Here is a 10000-nt window from a genome sequence, read left to right as displayed (position 1 = left end):
CCCCCCCCTTTGTTGGCTCGCCCCCCCCCCCCCCCCCCCCCCCCCCCCCCCCCCCCCCCCACACCCCCCCCCCCCCCCCCACCCCCCTACCCCCAAACCACCCTCCCCCTATCTCTCTCTTTCTCTTCTCTTCTCTCACTATTTCTATCTTTTATTATAAATTGCTCGTCACTCCTCTCATTCTCTTCCTCTCTCATTTTACTCTGTCCTTCCTCCTCATTATCCTTCCTTTCTCTCCTCACCTTATTATCCTTCTCTTCCCTCCTCCTCTCACCCGTCCTTTCCCCTTCTGTTCTTTATCTTCTTTTCCTCATTTCTCGGTTTATTCTGCTCTCCTATCTCTCCTTCCTCATTTCCTCTTTCCCTTTTTCTCCCCAGTCACCTTCTTCCTCCCCCCCCCCCTCCTTTCTCTTCCCTCTTCCCTTCTTCTTCTAGCCTTTTCCTCTCATATTCTTCCTTTTATTGTTCCATTTGTTTCTTCTATTTTTTCTGTTTATTTTATTCATTTATGTTTCCCCTTCCTATTCCCTTCCGAGGACCACCCCATCCCCTGTTTCGTCTTTTTTCCTCCTCCTCCCCACCCCATCTTCTCTATCCTCCCCACCACATCTAATTTTCCATCATTTCTCTCCTTCTTCCCCTCTACTCCATTTCCTGATCTCTTATTTTCCCTTCACATCCTCTTATATATTTTTTTTTCTGTTTATTTTTCTTATCCTCCCACTTCTCTCCATTTACCTTATTCCATCTTTTCCCACTTCAATTTTTTATTCCCTTCCCCCATTTTTCCGTTTCATATTTCACGCGTTTATCCTCCCTATTGAACTCTCCTCTTCCTATTCCCCTATTTCCATCCTCCATCCTCTCCCTCTTCCATTTCTCCATCCTTCCCCTATCTCATTCCTTCATTCGTTCTCTCCCTCTCATAATACTCCATTCGTCCTCTTCCTATCCCATTCCTTTATTCATCTCCCTATCCTCATCCGTCATTCCCATTCTCCATCCTTACTTCACCAGTCCTTTCCATTATTTATTCCTTCTTTCATCTTCTGCCTCTCCCCCCTACTTTTATACTCCTTCCCCTCTCCGCTGTCCTTCATCCTTCCATCCACACTCTTTCTTATCCTCCAATATACTCATCTCCGAAAAAAAAGACAAAATCCTAAAAAAAAAAAAAAAAAAAAAATAAATAATGAAAAAATAACATAGATCCTTCAAAAAAACAATCCACCAAATATACTTATTCACTACTCTCTTTCCTGTCCTTCCATCCTCCTCCATGTCTGACTCCTCTGCATTTACCCTCGGTCCTATCCTCCATCCTCCACCCTCAGTTCATTCACCCTCTTCTTTCCTCTCTTCATTTACCCTCTCCCTCTCTCCCTTCTTCCATCTCCATCCTCTCTTCATTCACTCTCTTCCTATCCTCCATCGTCCATCTCCATCTTCTCTTCATTCATCCTCTTCATATCCTCCATCCTACATCCTCAGTTCATCACCCTCTCCCTCTCTCCCCTCCTCCCTCCTCCATCCTCTCTTCATCCCTTTCGCCTCATTATTCTTAAGGGGTGTTGGGTCAGTTCTCACCCACCTACACAACCCACCCAATCTCCACCAACATCCTTACCTTACCACAACCTACCCCCAACAACCAATATCTGATCCCCACCCCCCGCTAAAAAATCCAACGAAAATTAAATTAAATAATTTAAATTATTTATAAATTAAAATAATATTAATAAATTTTTATAGAATAAAATTTTATAATATTAAAATTACCCCAAAATTCCCCACACGATTATTTTCAATTTCCCAACGATTTTTCCTCTCGCTATTGCTTAATGCTTTCCATTTACAAATTCTTTCTTTGCTTTCTTTCCTCTTGCCTGAGTCAGGAAACTAAAGCTGGAAGGGTGAGTCATTCTCTCTCTCTCTCTCTCTCTCTCTCTCTCTCTCTCTCTCTCTCGCCACTCCGCTCGCCCACATTCTCCTCTCATACTCTCCTTCTCTATCATCCTCTGCTTCTCCGCTCTTCACCATCTCAAGTCTTCATCCCGTCTCCCACCTTCCTCTCTCGCTGCTCAGCGGTCTCTCGTCCCTATCCTGGTTTCTCACCGCCTGAATCCTCTCTCATCTCTCTCTCTCTCTCTCCTCACCCCTTTTCTACCATCTCTCTCTCTTCCATCATCCTTATCTCTCTCTCTCTCTCTCTCTCTCTCTCTCTCTCTCTCTCTCTCTCTCTCTCTCTCTCTCTCTCTCTCTCTCTTTCACACATTTCCTCATTATTCTTGCTTTCTTCTTCCTCCTCTTCGTCTGGTATGCTTTCTTGTCATCTTCTCTTCTCTCTTTTCTTCTTTCTGTTTCTCACCCATTAGTGCAATTTCATTATATCTTATACTTTCTCAGTTGATTCCCTTCTCCTTCGCATTACTTGTTATTTGTCATCACTACTTTATTTCTTTCGTTTCTTATCGTCCTCTATTTTTACCTCCTCCTTCTCAGTCCATCCTATTCCTTGTCTTACCAATTCACACTGTTTCTTTTTCTCTTTCTCTTATATTCCCCATTTTATTCTGCTTGCTATCTTTATATTTTTCCTTTGTTACTTTCTGTTATCGTTTTTTTTCTCTCTGTCTCTCTCTCGTTTCCCCCCTTCCACTGTGTTTCTCTTTTAACTTATTTTCAATTTGATTTTCTCTTTTCACCTTTCCTTGTTCGCTTCCTCTCTATCTCTCCTCCTCTCTTATTTTGCTTAATGTTACCCCATTTTCTCTCTATTTCTGTTTACATCTTCATTAAAAAGAAGAAGTCTAAGACTGATTCTTATAGAATCCTCGTTTCTTTATGCAAAGAGATCGTTATTTTGGTCCGTAATCATCAGCTCCCAAGTTTACTATACAATTTATCACTTCAACAATGAAATCTATTTATTTCCTGATATATTGCAATCTACATTAAACAGATTTATGACTCTTACCTATTCATATTAAAGTGTCGTCAATCTATTTCTCTACACATGCGAATAATCTGATTCAGTCATTCGTATGATTGAATATATAATATTATAATATATATATATATATATATATATTGAAATAGATATATATATATATATATATATACATATATATTTATATATAAATATATATATATTATAGATATATATATAATATATTCATATATATATATATTATATGGTATATATGTATTATATATATCTTTGTTATTTATGTATGTATATATAATATTATATATATATACAAATATATATATATATAAAATATATATAAATATATATATAATATATATATATATACATATAGATATTATATTAGAAATATTTATCTATCTATCTATCTAATACATATCTATTTTGATTATTTATCGATCTATCTATCTATCTATCTATCTATCTATTTATCTATTTATCTATCTATCTATCTATCTCTCTATATATCTATCTATTTATCTATCTATCTATCTATCTATCGATCTACATATATATATATATAGATAGATAGATAGATAGATAGATAGATAGATATAGATATAGATATAGATATAGATATAGATATAGATATAGATATTGACATAGATAAAGATATAGATCTATCTATCTATCTGTATCTATCTGTCTATCTATCTATCTATCTATCTATCTATCTATCTATCTATCTATCTATCTATCTATCTATCTATCTGTATCTATCTGTCTATCTATCTATCTATCTATCTATCTATCTATCTATCTACCTATCTATCTATCTATCTATCTATTTATATAGATAGATATAGATATATATATAGATAAAGATATAAATCTATCTATCTATCTATCTATCTATCTATCTATCTATTTATCTATCTATCCATCTATCTACCAATATTTCTGTTTCTGTATACCTTCATATCTATATTAGTATCTAAAAGTTTATCAATCTATTCTATATAAGGCTATAAGGTTCGATGGTTACATTAAATGTTGTAAAAGACTAAAAGATAAAACAGTTTAAAATGCAAATAAGCTGTATGAAGGCCCATTATTTTGAATTTTAGTGGCTGTCATGCATAGAACATAAATAAAAGGGAACATAAATCAATTTTCTCTAACTCTGAAGACTTATTTTCTGCCAATTTTTTTTTTTTTTTTTTTTTTTTTAACGAAAGTAATTTTAGGCATAATTTCTAGTTTATGTAAATATGGAATATCCGATGTTTTCTTTGCCTTGTAGATTTTTCACTTTGAGATCATCATTAGATAACAATGATTAGATCTTTTCCCCTCTGTCTGTCTGTTTGTCTCTGCGTCTCTCTTTCTCCCTCTCCCTCTCCCTCCCTCGCCTTCCTCCTACCTCTTTCCCTTTCCTCTCCCTCTTCCAATATCTTCCCTCTCTCTCTCTTTCCTTTTCGACTTTTCTTTGTTCTAATTCTCTCTATTCCTGTCCCCCTATTCCTAACCCCCTCCTTCCTTTCTCTTACATTCTTTATATAATTCTTTCACCCTCTTCCTCTTTCTCCTATCCTCCCATTTATCATCTTCTCTGCCATTCCCGCTCTTCTTCCCTTTTCTTTCTTCCTTCCTCCCGGCCGCCTTCCTATCTTGCCTTCCTCTCTCATTCATTTTGTTTATTCTTTCGCAAGAGGCCCCCCTCTTGTATTCTATTCATTTTTCCTTTTTATCACTTTCTTTTCCCTCTCCCATTCTCTCTTTTATTCCTTCTCTCTCCCCATTTTTATTTGGATAATTCTAATACAACCTTTTCCTCTCATCCCCTTCTCCCCTCTTGATATTTTCCTTCGCACTGTATCTTCTCATTTTTCTTTCTTCTATACTTTCTCTCAGTTCCCCCAACCCTCTCTCTCTACTCATATCCCCCTCTCCATTCTTTCTTTCTCTCTCTTCCCCCTCTTTAATTCTCTCACTCCCTCCTATATTCCATTCCCTCTTCCCTCTCCCTCTCTTCCTCCTTCCATCCCCTCTTCCCTCTCCCTCTCTTCCTCCTTCTTTATATTCCCTCTCCCTCTCCGTCTCTCCCTCCTTCTATCCCCTCTTCCCTCTCCCTCTCTTCCTCCTTCCATCCCCTCTTCCCTCTCCCTCTCTTCCTCCTTTCATCCCCTCTACCCTCTCCCTCTCTTCCTCCTTCCTTTCATTTCCTCTCCCTCTCCGTCTCTCCCTCCTTCCATCTTCTCTTTCCCCTCTCCCTCTCTTCTTCCTTCCATCCCCTCTTCCCTCTCCCTCTCTTTCCCCTCCCACCCCTTCTTCCCCCTCCCTCTCTTCCTCCTTCTATTCCCTTTTCCCTCTCCCCCTGTTCCTCCTTCCATCCCCTCTTCCCTCTCCCTCTCCCTCTTCCTTCCTTCTCTTCCCCTCTCCCTCCCTCCTTCTTCCTTTCATCCCTCCCTCTCCTCTCTTCCATCTCTCTCTCTCCCCTTCCATCTCTTCCTCTCCCCCTCTTCTTTTCCCCATCCTTCTTCCCTTCTCCCTCCCTCCTTCCTCCTTTTTCTTTCCCTCCCTCTCTCGCTTTCCTCCTCCTCCCTCTCTTCTCTCCTTCCATCTTCCCATTCTCCCTCCTCTCTTCCCCTTCCTCCCTCTCTCCCTCGCTTCCATCCTTTCCCCTCCCTCTCTCCTCCTTCCATCCCCTTTCATCCCCTCTTCCCTCCTTCCATCCCTTCCCTCCTCTCCCTCCTTCCATCCTCTCTTCCCTCTCCCTCTCTCCCTCCTTCCATCCTCTCCTTCTACATCCCCTCTCCTTCTCCCTCTCTCCCTTTCCATCCCTTCCCTCTCCCCCCCCTTCTCTCCTCCTTCCCCTCCCCTCCTTCCTTCTTCTCTCTCCCTCTTCTCTCCTCCCCTCTCTTCTCCCTCTCCCTCTCCCCCTCCTCTTCCCTTTCCTCTTCCCTCTCCCTCTCTCCCTCCTTCCATCCCCTCTTCCCTCTCCCTCTCTTCCTCCTTCCATCCCCTCTTCCCTCTCCCTCTCTCCCTCCTTCCATCCTCTCTTCCCTCTCCCTCTCTCCCTCCTTCCATCCTCTCTTCCCTCTCCCTCTCTTCCTCCTTCCATCCCCTCTTCCCTCTCCATCTCACCTTCTGTTTGTCCCTCATAGAGCCGCGTCCGAGCACTGCCATCTTGGTCATGGTCTCCTCCTGTAGGCGTTTCATGGAGTTTCCTTTTGGCCCGAGGAGCTTCCCCACGAAGTTGAACTGCGGGAGAAAAGGGAGAAGGATACACGAAGTTGAACTGCGGGAGAAGAGGGAGAAGGATACAAGAAGTTGAACTGCGGGAGAAAAGGGAGAAGGATACACGAAGTTGAACTGCGGGAGAAAAGGGAGAAGGATACATGAAGTTGAACTGCGGGAGAAGAGGGAGAAGGATACACGAAGTTGAACTGCGGGAGAAAAGGGAGAAGGATACACGAAGTTGAACTGCGGGAGAAGAGGGAGAAGGATACACGAAGTTGAACTGCGGGAGAAAAGGGAGAAGGATACACGAAGTTGAACTGCGGGAGAAGAGGGAGAAGGATACACGAAGTTGAACTGCGGGAGAAGAGGGAGAAGGATACACGAAGTTGAACTGCGGGAGAAGAGGGAGAAGGATACACGAAGTTGAACTGCGGGAGAAGAGGGAGAAGGATACACGAAGTTGAACTGCGGGAGAAGAGGGAGAAGGATACACGAAGTTGAACTGCGGGAGAAGAGGGAGAAGGATACACGAAGTTGAACTGCGGAGAAGAGGGAGAAGGATACACGAAGTTGAACTGCGGGAGAAGAGGGAGAAGGATACACGAAGTTGAACTGCGGGAGAAGAGGGAGAAGGATACACGAAGTTGAACTGCGGGAGAAGAGGGAGAAGGATACACGAAGTTGAACTGCGGGAGAAGAGGGAGAAGGATACACGAAGTTGAACTGCGGGAGAAGAGGGAGAAGGATACACGAAGTTGAACTGCGGGAGAAGAGGGAGAAGGATACACGAAGTTGAACTGCGGGAGAAGAGGGAGAAGGATACACGAAGTTGAACTGCGGGAGAAGAGGGAGAAGGATAGGTTGATAGTGATGGAATGGTGTTGGGAAGGGTGTTTAGAAAGAGAGATGAATGAGGTCAATTGAGTGGCTTCACTACGCGGAGATGTAATTAGTAATTAGCACGTTTCTGAAGAAATCGTGGTTATGGCAACGGGTTAATTGCATCTCTTGTCTTGTGATGTTATTTTAGTCTCGTTTATGTTTCTTTTTACATTTGTGTTTGTGTGTGTGTGTGTGTGTGTGTGTGTGTGTGTGTGTGTGTGTGTGTGTGTGTGTGTGTGTGTGTGTGTGTGTGTGTGTGTGTGTGTGTGTGTGTGTGTGTGTGTGTGTGTGTGTGTGTGTGTGTGTGTGTGTGTGTGCTTGTATTTACCAATCATTATAGTGTTAATCAAATGAATCTATTTCACGTTCACTCTTATCATCATCAATGCTTTCATTTTCACATAACCTAAAACGACCCACCAAAATATTCATAAACAAAATACTCACACAAACACAAAATTCATAAATTTCCTTATCTCATTGAAAAAAGGGAGGGGAGGGAAGGAGGGGGGAGGTGGGGGTGGGGAAAAGAGTGAGTCGACGAACTGCGACATAATGTGACCTTTTGGTAAATATTTCTCCGGTCTTTGGCATAGGCCCTGACAGTGTGACAGAGCGTGGGAGAATTTATGTGGGACGTGAGAGCGGAGACAAGGAGAGGAAGGGAGGAGGAGGGGAGGGGGATGAAGGAGGGGAGATAGGAGGTGATAGGAGGGGGCAGGGGGGTGGGGGGGCGTGGAAGGTGGGAAGGGAGGAGGATATAAATAATAGTGATTTTGATAATAATAATGATGATAATGATGATGATAATGGGTAATGATGATGACGGTAATAATGATGATGATGATAATGAATGATAATAATAAAAATAAGGATAAGAAGAAAAATATAACTGATAGCAATGCCTATTGATATTGCTATCAGTATTACTAGCAACGATAATGATAGCAATTACTTTGCAGAAGAAAATTAAAATACTGATAAAAACAATGATGTTATTCATTAATAGTAATAGTAATAGCAATAAAGATAACAATGACAATAAGAATAATAATGATGATGACAATGAATATTATAATGATGATAATAATGATGAAAATAACAATAAATATAATGATAATGACAAAGAATAATAATGGGGAAAATAATAACAGTAAGATGATAATGATGATGTCTATATTAATGTTAATAACAACAACAGCAATAATAAAAAAGAGATATGGCTGTGATAATAATGATAATATAGATGATAGAAGCAATTAAAGTTATGCTAGCAATGATGATAATAATTAATTATGAGAATGATGATATTGATAATATCAGTAAAATAATAATGTTGAAAGTAATGATATGATAATGATAATAATGAAAATGATAATAATGATAATGACGATGATGATGAAAATGATAATAATGATAACAGTAATAATAATAATAATAATAATAATAATAATAATAATAATAATAATAATAATAATAATAATAATAATAATATAAATAATATAGATAATAATAATAATAACTACAAGGATAATAATGATAATATTTCTAATGACAAAGACAATAACAATAATGATGATAACAATATCAACAATAATAATGATAATGACAATTAAAATAATTATCATCATGCTAGCTATAATAATCATAATAATTAAATCTAGATAACTTTCCCTCCCATAGACTTAAGTAAAGCGAAGCCATCCCTTTGAACGAACCCATAAAATTGGTAAAGGTGATAATTCTCTGGAAACACATAAATATGATTTGAGTGAATTTAATTACCCTCATTCATAAGATCCGCTGACCCCGTTATTGTGACACTCATAATTTTATCATCAATGAATGAAAGTTTATGGAGTAAATATACCCAGCGTGTATCTCTTTCGCTCTCTATGCGTGTCAGTGAATTTCTCTTTTTCTCTCTGCTTGTCTGTGTATTTCTTTCTCTCTCTCTCTCAGTCTCTCAGTCAGTCTTCCTTCCACCTGCCCCCCCCCCCTTCTCTCTCTCTTTCTCTCTTTCTCTCTCTCTGTCTCTCTCTCTCTCTCTCTCTCTCTCTCTCTCTCTCTCTCCCCCTTTCCTCTCTCTCTCCCTCTCTCTCCCCCCCTCCCCCTCTCTCTCTCTCTCTCTCTCTCTCCCTCTCTCCCTCCCCCCTCTCTTCTCTCTCTCTCTCTCTCTCTCTCTCTCTCTCTCTCTCTCTCTCTCTCTCTCTCTCTCTCTCTCTCTCTCTCTCTCTCTCTCTCTCTCTCTCTCTCTCTCTCTCTCTCTCTCTCTCTCTGTCTCTCTCTCTCTCTCTCTCCAACAATTTACATATTTTGTTTGCTTTGAAGTTTGTTATCTTCCTTTATAGGAATTTGATTAGTGGGTGGGGATGGGGTAGGGTGTGGGGGGGGGGGGTCGGAGATGATATGAGGTCATGGTAATGGTGATGATGATGGCGATGAGGGTGGTGACATAGGTGATGGTTTTGGTAGATTTGGCTATGGAGTCAAAGATAGCGTTGATGGTGATGATAATATTAGTGGTGAGGATAATGCAATGGATGATATGATAGTGATGATTTTGTTTATGGCGATGATCATGATGATCATGATGAATGGTTATGATGATGATTATGGTTTTGATGATAATGACGATACGGACGATGACTATGGTAAATATGGTGATACGATTATGATAAACGCAATGTTAAAGACAATTATTAGATTAATGAAAATCATACGCGCATGAAATTAATCATAATAATAATGTTAACGACAACACGAATGCTATAATTAAAAGTGCTTATAACACTAACGTAAACCTGACATGGAAAAAAAGAGAAAAACAATAATAATAAAAAAAAAATTATAATAAAACAGTGTAAACGGAACAAATCTTCTCAAAATGGCATTGAGATTTCCATAAAAGCTTTCATCCAAATTATGTACTCTAATTGCCTCATT

At 39.8% G+C, this 10000-nt stretch overlaps 1 protein-coding gene across 1 annotated transcript in view; it reads right to left on the bottom strand.

Moving 5' to 3' along the window:
* Positions 1-6219, bottom strand: part of LOC122259255 (uncharacterized) — a 36874-nt gene extending 30655 nt beyond the window's left edge. Inside the window, exons 1-2 of the mRNA XM_086555246.1 lie at positions 6077-6219; positions 1415-1421 (exon numbers count right to left, since the gene is read on the bottom strand). Coding sequence (XP_086411372.1) covers positions 1415-1421; positions 6077-6151 — 82 coding nt within the window. The 5' untranslated portion in view covers positions 6152-6219. The remainder of the gene's footprint in view (positions 1-1414; positions 1422-6076) is intronic.
* Positions 6220-10000: the final 3781 nt, after the last annotated feature.

Source organism: Penaeus japonicus, unplaced genomic scaffold (genome assembly GCF_977035675.1).
Source record: "Penaeus japonicus unplaced genomic scaffold, GWHDUDI00000001_assembly GWHDUDI00000030, whole genome shotgun sequence".
NCBI classification, from domain to species: Eukaryota; Metazoa; Arthropoda; class Malacostraca; order Decapoda; family Penaeidae; genus Penaeus; species Penaeus japonicus.
The sequence above is the reverse complement of the archived record's forward strand: the minus strand, read 5'-3'. Positions and strand labels throughout refer to the sequence as shown.